General features: G+C 42.9%; 1 protein-coding gene across 4 annotated transcripts; it reads right to left on the reverse strand.

The window, feature by feature from the left end:
• On the reverse strand, nt 1–25,050 carry LOC149308982 (mediator of RNA polymerase II transcription subunit 25-like). Of its 4 annotated transcripts, none has more exons than XM_089531552.1 (20): nt 23,410–23,774; nt 22,024–22,169; nt 20,492–20,537; nt 18,844–18,968; nt 17,739–17,837; nt 15,690–15,810; nt 13,767–13,923; nt 12,801–12,928; nt 12,614–12,704; nt 10,195–10,391; nt 9,870–9,992; nt 9,689–9,774; nt 8,003–8,060; nt 6,875–6,982; nt 6,076–6,249; nt 5,087–5,188; nt 4,866–4,940; nt 3,852–4,025; nt 1,477–1,684; nt 1–744 (listed from the first exon to the last, which is right to left on the reverse strand). In XM_089531552.1, the coding sequence occupies exons 1-20, from the start codon at nt 23,410–23,412 to the stop codon at nt 635–637; spliced, it is 2,331 nt and encodes a 776-aa protein (XP_089387678.1). In that variant the 5' UTR covers nt 23,413–23,774; the 3' UTR covers nt 1–634. The 4 variants fall into 4 exon arrangements, with proteins under 4 accessions (XP_089387678.1, XP_089387679.1, XP_089387676.1 ...); XM_089531553.1 differs by lacking the exon at nt 23,410–23,774 and adding an exon at nt 24,828–25,050 and having other exon boundaries at nt 2–744; nt 12,801–12,931; XM_089531550.1 differs by having other exon boundaries at nt 2–744; nt 12,801–12,931.
• Nucleotides 25,051–25,105: the final 55 nt, after the last annotated feature.

The raw sequence follows: 25,105 nt of genomic DNA on the forward strand, positions 1-25,105 counted from the left end.
ACAGAAGTTTAAGTGGTAGGGGAGATATGGACCAACACACATATACCTTTGGTATACCTTTGGGCTGCCTTCTGCCCATTTTTGGTTTAGAAAAGGCAGAGCCATCTTTCTTTGTGCCTTTCCTGTTCCAGTTAGACATCCTCCCAAGCTGACACCTCCTTCTTTGAAAGCTCTTAACTAAATAAAAAAATTCAACTTCTCTGACACCTCCAAGATCTTGGGGCACAGTTTTTCACTGAATCTTATAGGATTCCTGTTTCTTATTTAGCAAAACACTCTCCAATACAAACTTTCAGTTCTTGGTTCTCCTGAATTCTGTGAAGGGCCACATGAGAACATCTCAGGCTGTGCTAAAGCTCACTATTCTTGCCCTCCCTTCCTCAGTACTCAGTATTTCAGAAATGGATGGAGAGAAGGACAGACAGAGTTGCTAGAATAACTGCTGTAGAGCAGAAAACCCTCTCAGGAAGCACCAAGACATGGAGGGATGCAGATAACATTTTTTTAACATGTAGGAAAAAATATTATACACAACAGAGAAAGAATCAATAATATTCTCCAGAAGGGAAGCATATCTCCAGTATAGGAACCATCTCAGCACTAAATGACACTGGAGAAAGGTCTTTGTCCACCGTCAGATGAGGTCCCTGAGAATGTCGTCCTCCATGATGCTGGGGGCTGGAACTTGCTGCAGGCCTGGCTGGGGTACAGGCCCCCGGGGACCTTGGTTCATCAGCATCTGACCTGGGGGAGATACCAGGGCGGGGGGAATATTACAAGTAAAAAGGAGTAAGTACTTCCTTCAGTTTAGTCTTTTTAAAAGGGGTGGAGAACATACAACCCAAATCCTGGATAAGGCTTTTGTGATTTCCCAGAATTCTTCCCCCATTCCATTAAATAATGCCAGTGTAATACATGCATATTTTATTTTATATAAAACACACTGATAAAGCAAGTGGTTGTTTGTATTCAACTACTCCCCCCCCCCCCCCAGCCCTGAGAATCATTTCCACACTGATCCTGTCAGTCACTGGATCCCAACCTGAGTAGCCAGAGCTTCAGACGGCCATAACACCTCAGTACATACCACTTAGGTCAGTCTTCTCAACCTGGGGCCCTCTTGTGGCTACAACTCCTATCATCCCCAGCTAAGATAGACTGCACCAAGTTCAGAAAGATCTGACCTAGGTGTAATGTTTATTTATAGCATATCTACTTTGAGCAGGAAGCTGTTATACTATTAATAAAGGTGCATGCATGCATGCTTGTATCTTTGAGTTTCAGGAGAAAGAAATCATGTGGGGAGCCACATGATTTCTTTTTCCTGAAAACCAAAGACTCTTGATAGGGGCACGGAAGATCCCAGGCCTTTTTATAAAACAATAGAGATCCTCTCAGATGCAGCTGGTTCTGGGACGGAACAGCATTTTCTCTTTATGGGCTTTTGGTATTTCACACAAACGCAGCTGATTGTACCTTGCAATGGTGCCCGTGGTGCCATCTGGGCTGGCCACTGTTGTCCGGGGGCTTGGTGCATAAGGGGCTGTCCAGGGAGTTGGAGCTGCTGTTGTCCTGGAGGCTGATGACCCAGAGCCTGCCCCATGGGTTGGTGTGGTAACATTCCTGGAGAGCCCTGCTGGAGGTGGTGGAGGGGCTGCTGGGACTGAGGAACTCCGGCTTGGGGCTGTACATGAGGGACAGAGTGGAGGGGTATCAGATGAAACTGCGAAAAAATCTATTCACAGCAGAAGGAGGGATCCTTGAACAGGCAAGCTCATATGCAAGAGCCTGGGTGGGTCACACCAGAGGTCTATCCAATCCAGCATACTCTTCTCAGTGGTCAACTGAAATTCCAATCAGAAGCTCATGGGCAGGACATGAGAGCAACTCCCTCTCACATTTCTCAAACATTAGTACTGAAAAGCAAACTGCCTCTGAAATGGGAAGTAAAATGCCCATTAAGCATTAACATTCTCCACAAAGTTATCCAATCCCCCTTTAAAGCCATCAAAGATAGGGAATAACACCACATTCTGTGACAGCAAATTCCGTGGTTTTGATTAGGCACTGGATGAAGAAGTATTTCTTTTGTTTGTCCTGAATAGCTCCCCATTCAGTTTTATCAAATGATTTCACATTTCAATATCAGAAGACAGGTCAAAATTGCTTCTACCCCATGTACCATTTCATGCTCTCAATCACATCCTCCTACTTACTTGATATATTAAAACACCACAAAAGCTATAACCATTTCCTTCTAGGGCATTCTGATGCCCTTTTCTACAGCTGTCATTGACACAACAGACATGACATAAAGATGAGGGTGCAGGCATGTTTTCTGCTGCCTCAAAGGGAAGAACTAGGACCAAGAGGTTTAAGTTACAGGATGGCAGATTTCAACTGAACATTTAGAAGGAACATCTTGAGAGTGAGAACAGTTTGGCAATGGAACCAACTACCTAAAGAAGTGATGGGGCCTTTTCCTCTGGATGTCTCCACAAAGAGCATGAACAGCTTCTTGCTGGAGATGCTCTAAGTGGAAATCCTAAGTTGAGCAGGGGGTTGGTCCATAGTTTCTTCCAACTCTATGTTTTTATGACAATGCAAATTATATATCTCTTATTGACAAAGAATCTCATTCCTAGGCCTCAATATCTTAATTTCATGATGAATGCCAAATAAAGAAATCCTTACTCCTGATGCATTAGAGCTCCTGCCCACCTCCTGGGTCTCCCTTCCTGCTCTGGAAAGACCTCACTCTTACTTACCAGAGTACATTTTCTTTATGCCCGCTATCAGAACATAATTCTATTCTTTCACACACATGGCCAATCTGATCGGCACATTGTCTTCCCTTCCTTGAGAAAAGGATGGACTATAAATCTGAGGATTAAGAACTGAGACTACAACAACCTTGGAAATTAACACTGGAGATCTCAATCTGCTTTGTTATCCTGATGGACAGGACAGGACAGGACAGAACAGGATGTGAGAGGACTTGGATAGACTGACCTCCCCTAGAAAGGGATGCAGACATTAGCACAACCCTGCCATGGACCTATGGGAAGATGTGCCACTGAGGAAGAAGGGTCTTTGAGAGGGCACATCTGGTCCACAGTAGGGTTGTGCTAATGGCTCTATCCCTTTCTAGGGGAAGTTAGTCTACCCACGTTCTCTCACGTCCTGTTCGTTAGGATAACAGAGCAAATTGAGACCTCCAGTGTTAAATTCCAAGGTTGTTGTAATATCAGTTCTTAATCCTCAGATTTCTAGTCCATTCTTTTCTCAAGGAAGGGAAGGCTTCTACTGAGGAAGAAGATAAGAATGTAATAAAAGTAGTGCTTGATCAGACTAAAGGCCTACCTAGTCAAGTAACCTGTTTGCTTTGTGGCCAGTTTCATGCCTACTGGACAACAACAAAAAGGTATGTATGCAATAGAACTTTCCTACTCACATTCCCCAACAAAAGGTATGTAGAGACACCAGTATTACATTTCTGATACATATGCTGACAATACAAAGTCATACTACCCTGAGAGTGGATTAACACACAGTTTTCATGACTACCGAGTTATCCTCCACTTTAAATCTTAGTGGTCATCAATATATTTTGAAGTTGCAAATTCCACAAGTGGATTGCACTGTGTGACAGATTAGTTCCTTTATTCCTTGCCTAGGCTTCTGGGCTTCTCAGGGAGGAGAAGATTATGAGGTTTACTGTTCTCTGCAGGGCTAAGTGACAGACTCATCTATCCATCACCAAATGTTCCATCTCTTAGCTGTATGGTCAATTCTTGACACTTCCTCGGAAAAGTAAAAGAAGAAGCCTTGGAAAGGGAGATTGCACTTACCGGCTGTTGGCTGAGGAGGAGGCTTCGGAGCTGAGGATTGGCGCCTGGGTTTTGGGGTCTAAGCATGGCACCCCCTTGAGTAGTCTGTGGCCCAGACTGTGGAGGGACTGGTGCTTGTGGGGGCTGGCTAGTGGGTGGAGCTGTTGGCTGAGGTTGCTGCACACGGAGCTGCAACTGAGGAAATAGAAAGAAAAAGACACACAATCTAGCTTGATGGAGTTCATTTAGCAGGAGTCATCTTCCACATTACTCCGAAGGTGTGGCAAAGGAAAGGCATATGCAAAGGTGTTGTAAACTTAGCCATTTAAAGAGGAGCTGGTGCTAAGAGGATGTGAGTTACACTGTGGACAAAAGTCAACTGCTCTCCACTATGGTTTGTGTCTGTATTACTGCAGTGACCAGGTTACAGAAAGGATATTGGAAGGTTCTGCAGAAGGGCAAAAGTTTACAAGAAAGCTTTTCTGAGAAAGAAAGAATCATAACAAAAGAACTGTAATATTAATTCACTATGCAGCTTGTCTTAGCACTTAACATCAGGAGAAAAGGAGGATAGTATAGGAAAATCCCTTCCAAGAGCAATGCAATTCCAGCACAAACTCTACACTCAATTAAGAAACTAGATTTCTGAGTTAGACACAAATGAATTTCTGCTTTCCTTCTAGGTTTAGGACTCAACTGGGGAGAGGTCTCTTAGCCTGAGCTGCATGAATTATAGGATTCCAGGAGTGGGGTGAGTTCACCTGCAACCTGACCAACCCTATCATTTGGCAGAATAATATCTTGGTAGGTAGGCAAATTGTTAATTATGTAATTTGTTTTTACTGATGTTTTCTCATGGGGATAGCAGCAGGCACTTGCTGGGTTTCTTTCCCCCTTCTGTATCAAAGTAACTAGCCTGGTTTTGGATACTATACACCTCATGGGGGGAGGGGTGGGGAGGTGGTGATGGTGCCATTTTAGTGCTATAAGTATCTTGAGCAGGCAGCAGGCTTCTACTTCTGCAAGAAGACTCACCAGGCCTTGCTGCCGCTGCTGCTCTTCCATAATCCCCACTTGAGGCATACCAGGGCTCACCTGTTGTCCTCCCATCTGGAAGAAAATAAGAGGGGGGGATCAGGCCTGGGAGAGTGGGGTCTGTGCAGAACCACAAATGCAGTTCCAAGCCAAAACAAACTCAAATAAATTCCTTTTTAATGTGTCTGTTCCCCTGCACTCCACTCAGCCCATCTTCTCACCTGTTGCTGGACTCCCTGTGTCACTGGTAAAGTGCCAGGCTGTTTTGCCAGGAAGGGCTGTGTGTTAGGCGTCGACCCCAGGGGCTGGGAGCCCCCCATTTGCTGCAAAGAAGGGAAAAGAAATGAGAAATCAGCCAAAGGGGGGCAGTGTGTGTGTGTGTGTGTGTGTGTGTGTAGGGGTGGGGTTTGGCCTCATTTTAGTTAAAAAGGTAGCCCACACTTCTCCATCATTAAGTGCTTAAGGGAACAAGCCAAATCTAAGACACTGCTACTCAAAACAACGGTCCATGGATTGGTGCTGGTCCGTAAACTGTCAGCTGCTAGTCCCTAGGCAGCTTCCAGGAAATTCTTCAATGGGCACTTTGCAATTAGCACAATGGAAACTCTTCAGTCCTGCTATTCCTCACGAGATAGCTTGAAAAGCACAGGTCTAGTTAGGGACGAACTTGCCCTCCAGATGTTAGTGGACTGCAAATTCCATGACCCTTAGCCAGCAGTGAAAGATGATGGGAATCACAGTCCAATAATATCTAGAGTGCCATATGGTGCCTATCTCTGATCTAAAAGCAAACTGCATGCGAGGCACACATTTTTAAAAGTGTACAGAATGGATCAAGAATTAAAAACCAAGGCACAACTATCTAGCAAGAAGTTGCTGCAAAACTCCAATCCTTTACCAATCCAAAATGTATCACAAGAGACATGTTAAAGGAAGCTGAGAACTATTGCTGAAGTGCTTGAAAGAAAGTTCATGCTGAATAGCTTAATATCAAAGTATCTCACTCCTATTCTTATTGAGAAATGAGAATAAATGCTGCAAAAATGACACCCGTGATACTGGGAAACGTTGTGTTATTATTGTTATGGCATCAACTTTAGATGGGAGAAGGTGTGTTAGAAAGAAAAAAGATTTCAACAAGATCCAATGTGTCCGGTTAATAAATCCTCAGGGTCCTTTCCCCAACGTGCCTTGGGTGTCAGCTGCCTACCTTTTGTTGTTGAACTTGCTTGTGATTGGTGATGACCTGCCGAATGCCATTGACGAAGCCGCTCTGATCATAGGGAATGAGTCCCATGAAGATTTTCTTCTTGGAGGAATACAGTAGCATCAGCACCCGCACCTCACAGGGAGTAGTGTGAGGGAAGTGAACACAGCCCGCCTGCTCATATAACAAGAACATATCTGCTAAAGAATCTTTCCTGGTAAATTTTTACCCCTCATGATCAACTAGTCCACGCCAAAAGAGTTCTAAGAAGCCTGTTTCCCAAGATAAAAGGTCTGTCCCATGACTAAGAAGTCCCATCTATATGGGACAGATATTATCCCCTAAGGCAAGACTCCACCCCTATGAGCAGGAAAGCTCACCCATGAACAACTGACACCACCATCAATATTCTGGTTCAAGAGCACAGAGCTTCTCAGTAGAACAGGGACAAAAGTGTACACTAGCGACAGAAAACCTATGGTCTTCCAGATGTTACTGGACTGCAATCCCATGGATCTGTTACCACTGGTTATGTTGTCTAGGGCTGATAGGAGCTGCAGTCCAACATCTGGGTGTGCACCCCTTCCCCACTCCTGGTTATATATTTTGCATTTATGTTGTATTGTATGTATTTTTAAAAACATCCAGTTATTTGACTGGCTTCATGATCAAAGAGAAGGTCTAAAATCCAGTTGGCCGACCTGACTTGCTCATTGTGATCAACCCATATCTGGGGAGATTTCACCTTCTCCTGGGCAGCTCAACCCCATCCATCCACCCCACACCACCTGTAGTGCCTTACAAATCCATTGCCCATGATCCGGTAGAGCCCTTTTAATGATTCCAGGTCTTTGTTGGTGAAGTGGAATTGAACCATGCGTGAGTTTCGGAACAGGTGGCCCAGTGTTGTCTGTAAGAGAGCAACAGTAGTTAAGCCAACAGGTTCATGAGCTTGCATACTCTCCAAGTAATTTAACTCATAAGTAATTTATTGACATACAGGGGCGCTGAATTTAGACAAAATCCTGTAACACAGGCTTTTGCCAAAAGCAAGTCTGAAAAGGTAAGAGCATATAAACCCTATAAAACATCTAGGAATCACTTATGTAATATGCAACAGATGTCAGTATCATATTCATTTCTCATATGGAAAGCTTGAGGAGGAAAGACCTATCCAGGGCACAGATGTTCTAGCAGCTGTCAGCTGAGCAGAGCTGGATAACAAAGTCATATCTACAGTTTACTTACAATATGATAGTTTACATTTCTAGCATTTACAATAAAGATTACAGTTGGCCCACAGTATCAGCTGGGGTTCCATTCCAGGGCCCCCTGATGGATGCTAAAAACCACGGGACCTCAAGTCCTGTGGTTTTCAATAGCAGTGTGTGGCTGCGTGCATGAACTGCCATCAGGGCCAATGGGGCTTGCCATCCATTGATGCTCAAATCCATGGCTAGCAAGCCTGTGGTTGGCCAGGCAGGCTATACAAAAAAGAAATCTCCAATGCAACATCTACCATGCTAACTGAAATTAGATGGAAATGCCACACAGCTCAGGTTACAGTCCTTTATGTTTATGTTGCTTGGCCTACTCTTGTCATGGTGCCTACATTCTTATGGAAGGGTTGTAACAGTAACCATTTTATCACTCTGCAATCAGGATGAGAACAACACCAATCAATGATAGCAAGACTGAATTTGAAGCCAGATTTTTCCTTGGATTTATCTACCATCTTTCCAAACCATGGGTCCCCACTTGTTCTTGGACTACAATGTTTATCATTCCAGACCACTAGGCATAATGGCTGGATACAAAAGGTATTGTGCTACAGCTTCTGAATAGCTGTGGTTGGCAGACAGTGTTTTAAGGGAGTATGATTTGGATTAGAGCAAGCCATGCCCAAAGCTAGCACAAGCAGTTTGCTTACCAAGAGCTGCTGCGGGATCAGCTGCATAATGAGTTTCTGGGGCCACTGCTCAGCCTTCCTGAATCAGAGAAAGGAGAGGAAAGTCAGCTGTTCATCAAGGCCAAGATTATATTAACATATACTCCAAATGCTGAACTCAAATTATCTGTGTGGTAGCCCTGAGACAGTTAGAACAGTCCTATTCACACCCAAAGCAAAGGTAGCAGCAGTCTCAGGGAAATTCCCAACATTTGCAGAAATGGAAAAAATAATCTTTAAAGAGGAGAAAATGTCAGTGGGATGGATCCATATAAAGAGCCCAATCAGGAATGAGCATGCTGAGACGCCACACAATGCTGACTGGCTGTGCTGGGGACATACACAGAGAACCAGATGGGAGAAAAGAACAGAATGCAGTTGGACTCTGTTGGGTGAGGGATCTGTTCTGGGACCCTTCACATAAAATGACATTGCATATAATCTGGAATGTTATTTTTCTCATCTAATATGAACAAAGTGTTTTCTCTCTATGTCCTCCAGAACAATTCTATGGTATGCTTCTGCCAGAAGGTGACCATGTATTACTAAGTTCTACATCATGACTCTATGGTCAACCTCCAGCAGAAGCATACTACAAAATCATACTAGAGGACCTAGAAGATGCCTAGAGAGAACTTGTTTTTTTGGCTGTGTTTCACTGAAACCACATAATACAATCTTGCATAATACAGGGTCCAACTGTAGAATATCCAGGAAGGGGGTTGGTTGACTGAAATGCCAAGCAGGATTTTATACAGTGCAAGATTTTATTGCAGAACTCACTTGTTTAACCAAATTGCCTGTTGAAATACTCAAGAGTCTGCTGAGCCACAAAAGTATTTAACACACTTGTTAAAACAACTCAGTTATTAAATTAACCGAACTAAGTGTTTAATAATTACTAATTAAAACAATAAATTAATTTTAGAGAAAAAAAACATAGCAATGGGGGTACTACACATTTCAATTATCCTCATTTGGGTGGCAATGCATTAAAAATCAGCCAGAACAGTGGGCTTTCCTGGAGAGGCCATTTCACAGTTGCAACCACTAAAAAACCTCTGCTCCAAATTCCACAAAGTCCAATATCTCAAACAATAAAGCACACACACACATCAGTTCTCAAGAGTTGGGGGGGGGGTGGAATACCTTTGGTTCTTTAACTGTTACTGGACTCCAAACGTTCATCTTCTCTAGACATTAGCTATGCTGGCTGGGACTGATGGGAACTGGAGACCAGCAGTATATGGAAAATGACAGGTTCCCCACTCCTGGTTTAGTGCATCTCTCAGAGTACACATACCCTCACCCACCAAACTGAAGAATCTGCTATTGTGATGGCAGCTTGGACATGGAATATGTGTTCCTGCCCCAAAGGACCTATTTTTACACACATCTTAAAAAAAAATAACCCAAAACCTTGCAGTGAGGCCACTGATGAGCCAGAGTCAAGAGTTTCATGCCCACAACATTGCTGGCATGCATCTCTCCTTTCTTGAATGTTCCTCCTCCTTCCATTAACCTGCTGATATTCAACTTACTTCTGCTCCCACAACAACAGGCGTTCTCCCTCAAACATTCATGCTTCCCCCTTCCTGTGATAGTGCTGCTTCTTGACAGCTGTGCCCTCCCCTCCATATCTTTTAATGATAGAAAACAGACACTCACAAGTTTTCTCCTTGATTGACGTATACTTGGCAGGGCAGGGAACGTGTTAGCTTGGTGTTGGAATCCACAGAAGCTGGCTTGGGCTTCTGAGGAAAGAAGGATGCGACAGACAGTCAAAACATGTCAGGCTAAAGGTTCCCTATTCTTAGAGCACTTCTGCCCTCCCCAATTCAGCTCTCACCTCCTGCCATTCCAACACACCACTCCACGCCATCACCTTGTTGGTAACTGACTGCTGCGTTGCTCCGATCTGTGGCTGTGCCGGCTGAGTCACTGCCATGCTGCTGGGGGGAACACCGCTGGGCTAAATAGAAGCAGAGGGAGAGATGGGAAATGGTGATATGTAAGTCAGCCATGCAAGGGTTAGAAAAGGTACTTTCTTGGACGACAATTCCCAGTCAGCATGGTCTTTTTTTAAAAAGTAACATTTCCACATTCTGAAAAAACTATGTATGTACAGAGAAATGTGTTTCTTCCCCTTCCAAACTGCCAGGACCTATACATACCATGGTTGAAGCACCAGACTGCGGAGGGGCTTGAACGGGTGGCTGAACAAGAAGGCCAGAGCCTGTGGTTACTGTGGAGACGAGGCTGGATGGAGAAGTGGCAGGGAGCTTTTGAGGCAAAGCTGGGACTGAACCTGCTGGGAGTGTCTGTGTGGGAGCTTGATTGAAGGCTGGCTGCATGGGGTTCATGGGGGTGACTATGGAGAGGAAAGAGAAAGCATGAGAAACTACCACCCTTAATTTCAGCTAGTTCTAGCTTCACTTTAACTGTTCCTTCCTCTAATCTCACAGATACCTTTTTGCATCATCTGTTCGAGTTTTGCTCCCTATCTCAATAGCAGGAACACAGAATTTCTATCAGCTACCACCACTCACTATTACTGGTCCTCCCAAGGTTCAGTGACTTAGTGTGCTGTCACTGAAGTGTCTAGCTTGCCCTTTTCCCACCTCTAGCTTTGCAGAGACTTTTCCTTCCTCTGTCATGGGAACACACACATGCAGGCAGCGAGTACAGGTGCACACAACAGAGAATGGAGAGGAAATATTTTAGGAAATCTTTTATTCTATACAAGAAAGTCTTACACTTGCATTCATGGAGAAATTAGGAGTCTGGACCTTCTTTATCCAGCCCATGCTTCCCTAGCAGCAGCAAGAAGGGAACACCTTTCCTACCCTGGTGTCAGTCCCAAGAAGCCTCCCTTGCATCTTGTGGAAACAGCTTTTCTAATCTCTCATCTTTGTATCTGAGTTTTTGCACATCCTCCCCATTAGGTTACCCCACTGGCTGATTGTCTCTCATGGTTTTTCTGCAGATTTTCCATGATGCTGTCCTTACATGTAACCTAACCCAAATATTAACCCTTTGCTTACAGAATCATAGAATCAGAGTTGGAAGAGACCACAAGGGCCATCTAGTCCAACCCCTGTCATGATGGAACTCATAATCAAAATACCCATGAGAGATGGCCATCCAGCCTCTGTTTAAAAACCTCCAGAGAAGGAAACGCCACAACACCTTGAGTGAGTGTGTTCCACTGTCGAACAGCTCTGTCAGGAAGCTCCTCCTAATGTTTAGATGGAATCTCTTTTCCTGTAGTTTGCATCCATTGTTCCATGTCCTAGTCTCGGGAGCAGCAGAAAACAAGCTTGCTCCCTCCTCAATATGACACCCCTTCAAATATTTAAACAGGGGTATCATATCACCTCTTAACCTTCTCTTCTCCAAGCTAAACATCCCCAGCTCCCTAAGTCATTCCTCATAGGGTATGATTTCCTGACCCAACATCCTTTTTGAATTGTGCTGCCCAGAACTGGACACAGAATTCCAGGTGAAGCCTGATCAAAGTAGAACAGACTGGCACTATTACTTTCTTTGATCTAGACACTATACTTACATTGATGCAGCCTAAAATCGCATTAGCTTTTTTAGCTGCTGCATCACACTGTTGACTCATTTTCAATCTGTGGTCTACTAGGACTCCTAGGCCTGTTACAGACTGCCAAAATAAAGCTGCTTCGGGTCTCTTTGGAGGTATGCTGTTTAAATGATGCATGCATCCTAAGAATCCGGAAGCTGCACCAAAGCTGCACTCCAGTGCTTAGGAATGGAGTGTGGCTTTGGCGCGACCTCTGGACTCTTAGGACCCATGCATCATTTAAATAGCATACCTCCAAAGAGACCCAAAGCAGCTTTATTTTGGCAGTCTGTAACAGGCCCTAGATTCCTTTCACGTGTAGTTTTGTTAAACCAGGTGTCCCCTATCCTATATCTATGCATTTCATTTTTTTCTCTACCTAAGTGCAGTACCTTATATTTCTCACTGTTGAAATACATTTTGTTAGTTTTGGCCCAGCTTTCCATTCCATTAAGGTCATGTTGAATTATGATCCTGTCCTCTGGGGTATTAGCTACTCCCCCTAATTTGATGTGATCTTCAAATTTGATAAGCATGCCCTCTATTCTTTCATCTAAGTCACTGATAAAGATGCTGAATAACACTGGGCCCAGGACAGAACCCTATGGCAACCCCCTAGTCACTTCTCTCCAGGATGAAGAGGAAGCCACTGTTGAGCACTCTTTGAGTTTGGCTGATCAATCAATTACAAATCCACCTAACTGTTACATTGTCTAGACCACATTTTACTAGCCTGTTTGCAAGAATATCACTGGGGACCTTGTCAAAGGTCTTACTGAAATTAAGATATATTATATCTACAGCATTCCTTATATTAAGCTGGTAATTTTATTAAAAAGTAAATCAGATTAGTCTTGTATGACTTGTTTCACAGAAACCCATGTCAACCTTTTGTGATTATGGCACTGCCTTGTAAACGTTCACAGACCCTCTTTCTGCTGTGTTGATCAAGATAATGGCAAGGTGCCATTATCACATCACCTGAGAAGGAGAAAAGAACTTACAGCGGGTGCCTTGGGCTTTCTGGTTCTTGGCGGCTTCCACAGCAGACTGAGCAGCTGCCTGGGCAGCAGTTAGAGTTGTGGATGATGCCACCTAAAGCAGACAGCAGAAGTGAAGTTTTCATATTTAGGATAAGTTTTTAGGAAGCAATATCCTTTTTTCACCAGCTTTTAGAGGCAAAAGATGTACCTGGTATGGCTGAGAAACTGCTGGCATAGCTTGTGGTGGGGCAGCAGGGAGCTGTGCTGGTACAGGGGGAAGCTGGGGCTGGGGAACAGCCTGTTTGGGCTGCAGAGTATTGGGAGCAGTTCCTCCTCCTACTGTCAACAAAGAAGCAAAGGGTAGTATCAGTCATCAACAAGAAGTGTACATTTCTCTACCTTCTCCTCCTCCCCACATTCTATCTTGCTCATGTATACACAAATACAGTCGCCCAGTTCTGGTGCTAATGCAGGAAATATCTAACTGCCTGCAGCAGAAGAATTAAGTCTCCTTTTTCTACTTTTCAGTGGACAGATGTGTCTTCTCCAAATTTTGTTAGACTCAAACTGTTAGTCTTCCCAATCACCCACTATATTTACTAGGCCTGACAGGAGTTATAATCCAACAGCATCTGGTGGGTCACACTTTCACCACTCCTGCTTAAGTTTGACATCATTATCATGAAATTTATGTACAAATTTAGTATATGTGCATTTTGTTCAAGGTTACCAACCAGCCTGAGCATATAAGCGAAAAGGTAGGGTTTGCATTTCCAATCAACCGGCCAATCTGAGAATCTTGATACAAAACTGTAGGGCCTAAGATGCATGGCCCATGCTAAGCTAAGCCAAGATGGGTTAGTGCCAAGGTGTGAGACCACCTGAAAATCATACGGTGACATCCATATGTCACGGCCCTAAAGCAGCTGGAAGCCACTTCTTGTCCCATGTGTTTTGGGCCTGAGTTAAGTTGTGCTGATATAAAATGGTCTCCCCTCTACTTCCAGTGAACTTTTCTTGGCAGCTAAATTGTCTTAACTGAAAGAATGTGCAGCAAAATTGCTTAAGGGTCTGGAGGATGAGATGGAAAATGTTCCCTCAGGTCTGTTCCATTACTCCAAGCCAACACAATGCTAGCACCAGCCAACTACTCACTTTCAGGCCAGTTGCTTACCTGGGAGGACCATGCCACGAATGAGGATCATATGCCGAGGGTCCTGGCTGTAGTCTTTGAGCTGGGCCTCTAACATACCTCCTGTCACAGCCTTCTCAAACAGAGCACGCAGAGCTGGCAGCTTCCGTGGGGAGATAATGGAAAAGTGGATCCCACGCTGGAGGAAAAAAGAAGGTTGAGCAAACAAGGCATAACACTTCTCTTCACCTAGACTTGACTTTTCTAATGCTATATTTTATATATATATATATATATATATATATATATATATATAATCTTGGTTTTACTTCTTGTAGGTCTTGTATGCCTTCAAGTCATTTCCATCATATGGAGACCCTATGGTGAACCTATCATGGGGTATGATTGGCAAGATTTGTTCAGAGGAGTTTTGCCTTTGCCTTCTTCTGAGACTGAGAGTGTGAGACTTGCCCAAGGCCACCCAGTGGATTTCCATGTCCAAACGAGGATATGAATCCTAGTGTCCAGAATCAGCATTCAAAATTGCAAATGGTTAACTAGAAAACGGTTTTCCTTCAAAAGTATATTGTTAAGTCAAAGGTAGAATCATACAGGCAAAATTTCACCATGCACTGAAGATTAAAAAAATTAATGCAGAACTGCAAAAGAATGCAGTCTTGTTTTAACTCTGAAATAGCAAGTTCATTTATTGCCAACTTTGATTAAGCCTAAAAGCATTCCTTGCTTAAGTAATTTTCATCTCTGTATCTGTAATACATGATCAGTCATCACAAACTCATCCCAGGAACTGAGTCATGTCAGCAGTTTGTGTACTTAGGTGACTATGTCAACTGTACTTATCCATGGAAATGTATGTGGACATATTTGTTCTTCTTCCTGAACTACTAAAGCGTGGAAGGCTGCATCTTGGATTTCCCTGGTTTTAGAAATTATGGGGAAGGAACAGATTTCTTGAACAGGTGTTGAAACAGGTAAGTGACAGACACAATGTTCTTTTCAAGGGTTGTCTTAGTAATATGTCTAATTCCTCTCTTCAATTTTCCCCTCAACAGAACATAAAAACATAAGAGCCCTACTGGATCAGACTAAAGGCAACCAACCCAGTTTCTGTTCACACAATGGTCCATCAATTGTCTATGGGAAGCCCACAAGTACACACCACCTTCATGCTTATGTCCACCAGCAACTAAGATACAACTAATATACAGAAGCACAGCGACTCTGGTATTGGAGAAAATATATTACCACCATGACCAGCAGCCAGTGTCAGCCTGATCCTTCACAACACAGGATTCTGGGCTTTAAGCACTCTCCATTCTCATCCACTGGACATTTGAATTTCATTAAGGAAGAGGCAGTTAAGAGGTGATAGAATTGCCCAGTTTAAGTATTTGAAGGGGTGTCACATTGAGGATGGAGCAAGCTTGTTTTCTGCTACTCCAGAGACTAGAACACGGAACAATGGATGCAAACTACAGGAAAAGTGATTCCACTTAAACATTAGGAGGAACTTCCTGACAGTAGGAGCTTTTCGACAATGGAACACACTCCTTCTTTGCAGGTCTTTAAGTAAAGGCTAGATGGCCATCTCGGAGTGTAATGGAGTCTCCCTCCTTGGAGGTCATCAAACGGAGGCTGGATGGCCATCTGTTGGGGATGTTTTGATTGAGAGTTCCTGCATGGCAGGGGGTTGGACTGGATGGCCCTTGTGGTCTCTTCCAACTCTATAATTCTATGAGTTCCAACTCTTATGGCTCTTCAGTTTTAAACTATTAGGTTAACCCATTATCCTGCTTACTGGTAATCCCATACCTTAAAGCCACTGTTCTAATTATTTTATATTTGGGAAGACTGAGATAGGGTTGTGGTTAAGAATTCCTTAAATACCACCATACGTCACCCGCAGTTCCAGAGCCAAGATTGTCACCATGCAACTCTACTCACCTCGCCAATTTTCTGCACCAGGTTCTCTGTTGTATAGCCAGAGTATGTGGTACTCTCCACTGCAGGAAGCAGATAGGGCGGGGAGTTGCAGATAAGGATGCAGACTTTATGTGTTGGGCCTCTGTGGGAGAAAAGACCAAGAGAAGAGACACAAGATACAGGTGAAGCCTGGGTGGGGAATAATAACTGGAATCCTATTAGTTTCAACCACTCATTCAATCAAGTATTGAATGGGAAATATACACATAGTTAAATTAAACCAGTTCAATGACTTTACTCTAATTGGGACTAACAACAGGATTTAGGCCAGTAATTCCAGTTAAGGTTTACTTCAGATCTGGGTGGGGTTTAATGTAGTACCACATTATTATGTGTTTTTCCTATCTTGATATTCCAAGTAGGTCTGTTGGGATGGTTTTGCATGAAGAGATGCCATATGGAAATAGAGAACATCCATATCCATTTAATGCATCTACACAGGTTCCCAAAACAGAAAATTCACCCACAATGTTGGTTTTGGATCAACACTCTGAATTTCTTGCTGTTCAAGTCAGTTCAAGTTACAAAAATTCATGCTATCAGCTTCTTTCTTTTAGTTAATCTCAAAGGTGCTACAAGATAACCTTTGCATACTGACTTTCCAGACTAATATGGCTAGGTCTTTGAATTTTGTATTTCTTGTTTAGCTTTGTGTACAGTTGGCTCTCCCCAACTGCAGGCTTTTCATCCATGGATTGGAGCATCCGCAGATGGCCCTGCCCTGTTGTCCCCAAAGGTAGTTCGTGCACATGGCTACACTAGCATGGCCATGTGCATATCATCCAGTTGCCACTGAGAAGAACAGGACTTGGAGTCCTGCATTTTTGTCATCCACAGGGAGGCATCCATTGAGCCATCATGGATATGAAGGGCCAACTGTATATCCTATTTCTCCTTCAATGAGCCAAAGGTACTGGATACAACTCATCCCCTTTGCACTCCATTCTCACAACAACCCTGTTGAGATACATCAGGCTGAAAACTGGTGACTAGCCCAAAAGCACTTGATGATCTTCATGGCTCTGTGGGGACTGGATCTTCCAATGCCCAATGTAACATTCTAACCATTGACACTGTAAGAGCTGTGTCATTTTCTGGATTTAATCACAAGCATCCTAGAGGTAACCTGCATTATGTTGTTTGTTGTTTCAGAAATCAGAGCAATTTCATGAAGGGTGATTGACATATGATCTCAATCTCATAAAGGTGGGAATGAAAGAGTGTAAACTCACAGCACCAGTCTAACTGTTCCAAACCAATCCGGGCAGTTACTTCAAAGTCAAAGAAAGTTTTCACAGCTTCTGTTTGTTTTGGCTCAGAAAAACTGTCATTGGCAACAGACAAAAAGTGGGAGTTCAGATGCAGTTTGCTGAAACAGGCAGTGCTGTCAGAGATCTTATTCAAGTAATTCTCTACACATGTATTCATATTCCCATTTAGCTGGAAGTAAGCCCCACTGAACTTAAGGGACCTGATTTCTGAACAGAAGCTTATAGGATTGTGCTATGGCAATGTGAGTCAGGCTATGCTGTCTATGTTCAGAAAACAGCACCATCTGAATCAGATTCCCATAGCACAAACATGGGGGCACCTGACATTCTTTGTGTTCTACGTGTTTATTTAAGTCTTCAGTGTTTTCCTACAAATTCAACATAGAACACTTTAACATCGATTTTAAAAACTCAAACAAGTATCATTAAGTGGTACAGATGCTCCACCAACCCCACTTTTTCATTTTTATAAGTCATTATGATTTTCCAGCGAAAATGGCCAATTTTTTTTTTAAATTAGGAAAAAACTCTCATTTTTTGCTTCACAATATTTTTTGGCCACTGCAAAACAATTCCAGCTGCAGAGAAACCACAAGACAAAAATGAAAGATTTCACAGTTTTAACATGAGTCATGATAATGCACAAATATTAAAAACTTATGGGAAACTTCACATTTGCTGGGTGAATGCTGATTTTCTGTTCTTCCTCCATGTCCACCCCAACCTGTTCTCCACTTACATTTGTTCTCTCATCTTCTTGAAGTCATCGAAGAGTTGCAGGGCAGTGCTGAGCCCTTCCGAGATGAGACTGCAGCTCTCACCGCCTCCACCCACAAACCTTAGATTGGAAGGACAAAAAACAATACATTAACAGTATAAGGACACCTTGTTTTGGGAGAATGTTATTTGTTAATTGATCTAGACTTTCACAGGATTTATAGTACTGATGAAGAGGTATTATTGGAACTTGTGTTTAGAGAAATAAAACACAGTTTCAGGTGGAAACCAAGTCAGTGAGGGAACTGGAACAAAGACAGTTTGTAACAAGTGAAGGGATGTACACATTGTAACAACAAGATCTGAGAACCAATAAATTTCTTCTTGTTTACAAAGGAGTGGCTTGAAGTAATTTATAAATAACAACATCAAAAGCACACTACCAAAAATATTAAAACATTTAATAAATAAGAATACTGTGAGCCCATTTCTGAGTCACTTACTAAGTGAGTGGACTAGGAAAGGAACTGGGGGCAAGATAAGGACCAAGGATTAAAGAGTTCTGAGGAAAGAGAAGCCTCAGACTGTATTACACTTGTCTCTTGGCTTCCATGGTCTTGCCATTCGCGCCCCTTGGTCTTTCGTGAACGGCAAGCACTGAGGGGCAAAATGGTGCATGCCCCACAACACGTACACAGGAGTGTGTGGCCATTCAAGCCAATAGGCTTGTGATTTCTCTTTTTTGTGGGGGGGAGGGGTCCAGAACAGATCCCCCGTGAAAAATGAGGGGTGACTGTATATATAAAAGGAGGGAAGAACCCTGTGTAACCCGGAGGTTACACACAACCATCAGACATACTACATCTAGACCAGAGCATTCTATCAGTCCTGAAAGAAAACCGCAAGCTAGGGCTTCGGCTCACATGGACAGCAGTCAAACTGGAGCAATAGTTATTATTCCTCCAATTCTTTGGTAGACCAACCTGATAAATCATATTTTCTAATCCCAACAAGTCAAGAGCTAAGGAATTGGATTCCTCTCCTGTTCCAAGCCCTTATACACTGAAGCCTCAAATGTATAATTAAACAGAATGGATATAGAACATCAAGTGCATTCCCAAACTCACTGAATGCTGTCAAGCCATGTGACAAATTCATAAGCACTGCTGGTTGGTGCATGGCATTGAACATATGACTCAGGTGCGCAATCCACTGTGTTGAACACCACCAGGCTGTACTGGGTACCTCCATACTGCAGGAGAGAAAATTGGGAGAGAAAAGTTGGTTAGATATGCTTATTTGGAGGCAAGTGGGTTTTTAAGAGACAGGACTTGTATGAATAGAGATATTGGCTTCTGCTTAGCTATGTCTGTGTCAATCAGGGCCTTGGCTTTTAGACCAGCAACCAATGCAACCATCAGATATGCTGTCTTTGTAAGAGAGCAAATTATTTGCTTTGATGGTAAAAGAGGCAACTCAGGCAATGATAACATTGGGAAGGGTTTTGAGACCACAGATCAGGGCAGCCTTCCCAGCAGCCAAGCAAAGCACCTTGTTTGCTTATCTCAGTAGCTAGATCTATCATGACTAAATATCCAATTACAGACCGCTGGCTGAGTGTGCATAAGCATCCAGGCTATAGATTCACTAGTGTGCTGTACATCCATAGCCAAGATGGAGAATCTTTGACCCTTCATACATTTTGAACTTCAAATCTCAGAAGCCCCATCCAATATGGTCAATAAGTAAGAAAACGTTTGCATTTACTTTGGTCATGAAAAAATTAGCTCTTATAACCCGGGCAATATCAACACTCAAAAGTTGCACAACAGTATGTCACTACATTCATGTGTGCAATGTTAACATCAATGCAAGTATTCACACCTTATTGATTTTTTTTTAAAAACCTGGCCACATAAATAATACCATTTCTCTTCTTCTACCCCACCCATTTACCTCCTGCTCACATAGATACTTCACCTAATAATAAAAGTGTGGGGAGGCCTACAAGCACTGCATTGTGGACCATAATTTGTGGTGCTGGTTTGTTTTCTTATAATATAGTTAACACCAACAACCCCTCCTCTGGATGATCAAATTCTTTTCCAGAGAACACCCCAACCCTCTAAAGAAGTATGCTTTGTGTCTATTCAGGCCTACAGAGGGCAAGAAGAATTAACATTAACAGTGTCTGTTCTGCTGGTTCAAGCCGAGGCAGCTTCATGCAGCAAATAGTGCTGAACTGTGATTTATTTGTTACTGGCAAAGTAGCAAAACACAAAAGTTACCACAGAATATTTAGAAACAATTATATCCGGAAGTAGAAGCTTCTATTTTGGAATATACTTATTTTTTTATTCCTTGTTCCGGACAATTAGAGTTTGCTTCACATTCCAGAAAGCCCATGAATTACAGCTTCTGACTTTGCCTTCAAATCTCACATAATTCTTAAAGTGACACTAGCTGCTCCCAAGTACACACTGTTCTCTCCCTGTTTTTCCAAACAGTGAATTTTGCTGTTTGGAGGAAATTGATGGGGCAATTTTGTTTAGGAAAGTATTAAAACCACAAAGCCCTAAGCAACCTAACAAAAAAAAAATTAATTTTAATGGCTGTCAAGCTGATCCATTTATTTATTCAAAGGATCTATACATTGCTTCGCAGCCCACAAAACTCTTAGAACAGAAAGAAGGCACACCCAAAGTGAGGGGCTCTCCAAAGCCCACTTAATTCCCTCTTTCACAAACAATTTCAAAAGCATGTTCATGCACTCACATCTCCTCCAAAGTCTGTTTCAGCTGGGGGACCACCATTAAAATACCTAGAAATACAAGAGAGATTTCAGCTGGCCAAAAATGGGAAAGGATTGCTTCACACTAAACACAACACCTAAACTTATGGAAGACAGTCATCATTACTTACTCCAAAAAAGAAGTAGTAAAACCACAGGATTACTTTTCATGACTGTCATTCTAGTTCAATTACTCACTATGCATATTACCTGATCATTTTGCAAGAATGAAAAGAACTGTAAACACATCAGCTGTCTTCATATTTTGTTTGCACCTAAACTTGGATCACATATACATATGAGTCAACTTATTGCTTCAGTTTAATCCTACACACTTCTTTTTCCTTCAGCTCACTTTCTCTGCATATCCTGAGATTACACATTTAGGATCTGGCACACAACAATAAGGTTAACAAGCATGTACACATTTATTTAACTGAGAAAACACTTTTTGGACTGTGATTTTACTCCCATGCTCCTTATATCTAAGCACTCTTACTCATATGTAAGTCTTACTGATTTCAATTGAGCCTCTTTCCAGACAGACCATAATACTGTGCATATTAAACATCACATACCCCTGCATTTTTATTCAGAACAAGACAGTAAATTAAGTATGGTTTACTCTAGGACAGAAGGTAGACCACTTATGTACAGGTTGCTCTTCAATTTGCAATAAATCAACAAAGAATTCTGGTCCCCATTCATAAGGAACAACTAAATAGCTTTTCTGCATTGAATACAGTTGCTAAAACAACTGTCTTACGTGGAATCAGGTATACATTTTTGAGTGAAAGGACTAGTACATTTGGCTCTTGCGTTGACCATAAATTCTAGGGCTGAACATATGATTAGAGGCATTGTGTTTCTTAATTATTAGCCTATGTCCTTAATTCTTAGCACATGCCCAACTGCCTGAGCCAGTTGCACTTGTCTTTGGTTGTTGAACCTCAGGGATCTAGTAAAAAAAAAGTACACTTTACAAGCCTAAAACCTCCTGACCCACGTTCTATGTATATGTGCATATGAGTGCCATTGCTTTTAAACCAGTGCAAATGTATGTATGAAAAACCACAACCATTCCGAATTACTGTTCCAATTTGTGAGAAGTAGTGACCTATTGGCACAATCAAGTATTACTGATTTATGTAGCATCTTTAGAATTTAATGCATTTTACAATACTTCACTTGCTTATCCAGCATGCCAAACAGTTTATTTTACAAACGTGAAAGAACAGATTATTCATGTGCATGCTATGAATACGACTGTCCAGTTTAAGTCCAAACTAATTCACCTGCTTAGTGAGTCACACACAGTAGAAGCAGGGATTATGTAACTAAAACCGAATAATGTATTATAATACTTCCCTAAGAGAGTACATGATCAAATTTTTACAACATAGTAACCTTTCCTCAAAATAAAGATTTTCCCAACATTCTCTCTCTCATGGTTGTCTTTCTAGGCAACAAAGCAAATGAAGTCACTGTTGAATCCCAGTATACCAAGAACACTCACTCAATGGCAGGAAGAAGGTAGTGCTTCCGCAACGACTCAAAGTAGGGCCCAAGGTTGGCAGTACCCTCAATGACGAAGACTACATCAGCAACCATTCCCATAGGCTGAGCAGGCATGTCCAGTGTTGGCACCACCATCTCCTCCAGCTATCGATGATGAGATGCAGATATATAGCATCAGCATGGCAACAAATTAATAACAAGAGGCAAGGTCAACAATCCATAACTACAGTACTTTACTTTAATTCAGTATTAAAATGACCACTCAATACTGTATAAAAACACAAGACTGATGCAGGCTCTGGTCAAATGTGAACAAGTGAGAGAAAAAGGGAGGAAAAAAATGACAAATAAATAACAGGAACAGAAGTGATTCAAAATGAAGTAAACCTCGATAAGGTTAAGAACAGATTGATGTGTGGAGCAGAGAGGGGCAAGCAATCTACATTTTTGTCAGAAATCCAAGACTGCAAATCCAACTAGAGCAGTGGTTAAAACAACCAATCATGGTCGCTACTCCCTTTACATGCAGTCACCTTGGGAGCAGCAACCAAGCAGCTGGCGAAACAGTGACCAAGAAGCCTATCAACTGTGCCAATCTTGCGGTAAAGGCTGGCATAAGCGAGAGGCTTCTCGGTCACTGTTCAACTAGCTGCTTGGTCATTGCTCCCTTTGCACCTGGTCAAAGGGAGCAGCAATCGAGCATCTGGCTGAGCAGTGACCTCTCAATCATTTTGGCCTTACAGCAAAGGCCAAAAGCTTCTTGGTTACTGCTTAGCAAGCTGCTCGGTTGCTGCTCTCAAAGTGACCAGGTGCAAAGGAAGAACCTTTTCCCTGGTGAGGAATGACTCTAGATTCTTCTTTGTCGAGACAGAGAGGGGCACAGTCAGTATATACAATGGGTTTTCAGAGGCAGCCACATGCTCTGGACTGGAAACTGGTATGGCTAGGGAAAGGGAGATATTTTGATTACAGAAGCTGCTCCAAGACAAAGGACTCTTTCCAAGAACTGACCCTAGATACTCCTTATTACTTCTTATGCTACCTCTTTTCTCAGCCTATCTAATGAAAAGAAGCAGGAACAAGTCCTGGCAAACCTCCTTTTTGCTGCCACTTTTCCCCTACTGCCACGTGCTCTAATCCCTTGCTTCGGTCGGTTGGTCAGTCTGTCCCAAAATGGTGCCACTACAAGCCACAGAAATGATGTCCTGGACCCAAGCCTTGCAAAAGATTCCCAAATGCTGGTGCTATCACTAGTGAAAGACGTGGCTAATAGAGTGAGTTCGCATGGGCCGGTGAAGAGCAGGAGACACCACCGTATCAACTGAGGCTTTGTGGTGGTTTTAAGGGACTCTTAAAGGAAGTTTCATGCAACTCTCATTCTTACCATGGTCCTCAAGGCTGTTGGTTCCCCTCGTCTTTCTTGTGCACCAATACTTTAACTGCCGTCCCCCTTTGCCACTCACTGCCCCCTGGTACCTCCTGTGACCCTCACCGCCCCACTGGATTGTTCCACCACATCCAGGACATACCCCACTTTGTGAATTTTTGTAGGATAGAAGCTGCATCTGCACTGCAGAAGTGATGCAGTTTGTTATCGCTTTAACTGCTATGGCCCAGTTCTGTGGAATCATGGGAGAACTTGGGGTTTTGTTAACATGAATATACAATACTGCCCCAAAACCTCAAAAAGGCTGCATGTGCACTGCAGAAATAATCCAGTTTGACACCACTTTAACTGCTATGGCTCAATGCTATGGAATTCCGGGAACTGTAGTTTTGTGAGACATTTAGTCTTCTCTCACAGAGAGCACTGGTGCCACAACAAACTACAAATCCCAGGACTCCATAGCACTAAAAAGCCAGGGCAGTTAAAGAGGTCTCAAACTGGATTATTTCTGCAATGCGGATGAAGCTGATGAATGTATCCACTCTGCAGAATTAAAGCAGTTTGACACTGATTAATCTGCCATGGCTCTGGCTGCACCTGCGCTGCAGAAATAATGCAGTTTGACTCTGCTTTAACTGCCATGGCTCAATGCTATGGAATTCTGGGATTTGTAGTTTTGTGAGACATTTAGTCTTCTCTCTCAGAGACCACTGGTGATAGAACATACTACAAATCACAGGATTCCATGGGATTGAGCCTTGGCAGTTAAAGTGTTGTCAACCTGCATTATTTCTGCAGTGCAGATACAGTCTCTATCCTACAGAATCCTGGGATTGGTGAGGCACTAGAGTCTTGAACTCACCAGGCTGAATACTCACCAAACTACAAATCCCAAGATTCAACAGCACTGAGCCATAGCGGTTAAAGCAATTAAAAAAACCGTGCATCATTTCTGCAGTGCAAATGCAGCTTCTATCCTGCAGAATTTTGGGATTTGTGGTTTGGAGAGGCAGCTCACCAAAACTACAAATCCCAGGATTCCACAGCACTGAGCCATAGTAGTTAAAGCGGCATCGAATTGCATTCAACACTGCTTTAACTTCATTCCCAGGATTCCACAGCACTAAAATAATAATAAATAATAAAAACTTTACTTATCCCCTGCTCTTCTGTTACCAAACAATCAAAGCATCTAAAAACAATGACATCTAAAAATCAGTCCAATATACAACACAATACTGAGCCAGAGCAGTTAAAGCAAACTACAAATCCCAGGATCCTGCAGCAGGGTAGAGCCTGTGGGTAGTTAAACCGGTGCCAAACCGCTTTCATTCTGCAGTGTGGATGGTTTTGGGGCTTCACCCATTCTGCCTCCCTTTCCCCAACAAGCATCACCCACACAGGCTTTGCCCTACCAAACGCTGACATCCGGGTTCCTCTGCTTATCCAAATACAGCCGGAAGTGCTCCCTTTCGGGTCCGTCCTCCGCCGCGCATGCGCAGAGTCACACTCTTTCTCTTTGCTGAGAGGAATTTTTCCTTCTCCTCCGAAGGAGTGGCTCAACCTGGGAAAGGAAAGTGGGCGGGGCGAAGAAAAAGAACCAGCCAATCACGATCCGGCTGCCATGACAACGGCGCCGCTTGAGTCCTGGCACACAGCTGGTTCCTCAAAATGGCCGCCGGAAGGGAAAGTG

The sequence above is a fragment of the Sceloporus occidentalis genome, unplaced genomic scaffold, assembly GCF_023333645.1.
Source record: "Sceloporus occidentalis isolate IW3139 unplaced genomic scaffold, rSceOcc1.0.p SCAF_7, whole genome shotgun sequence".
NCBI lineage: Eukaryota > Metazoa > Chordata > Lepidosauria > Squamata > Phrynosomatidae > Sceloporus > Sceloporus occidentalis.

Bases quoted from the DNA above. Each gene is read 5' to 3' on its own strand.
- LOC149308982 (XM_089531550.1), bottom strand. The intron at 17,838-18,843 runs GTGAGTTTGGGA...TTCCAATCTAAG, and splicing joins ACATGGCTTGACAGCATTCA to GTTTGTGGGTGGAGGCGGTG. The intron at 8,061-9,688 runs GTGAGTGTCTGT...TCTCTGATTCAG, and splicing joins GTCAATCAAGGAGAAAACTT to GAAGGCTGAGCAGTGGCCCC.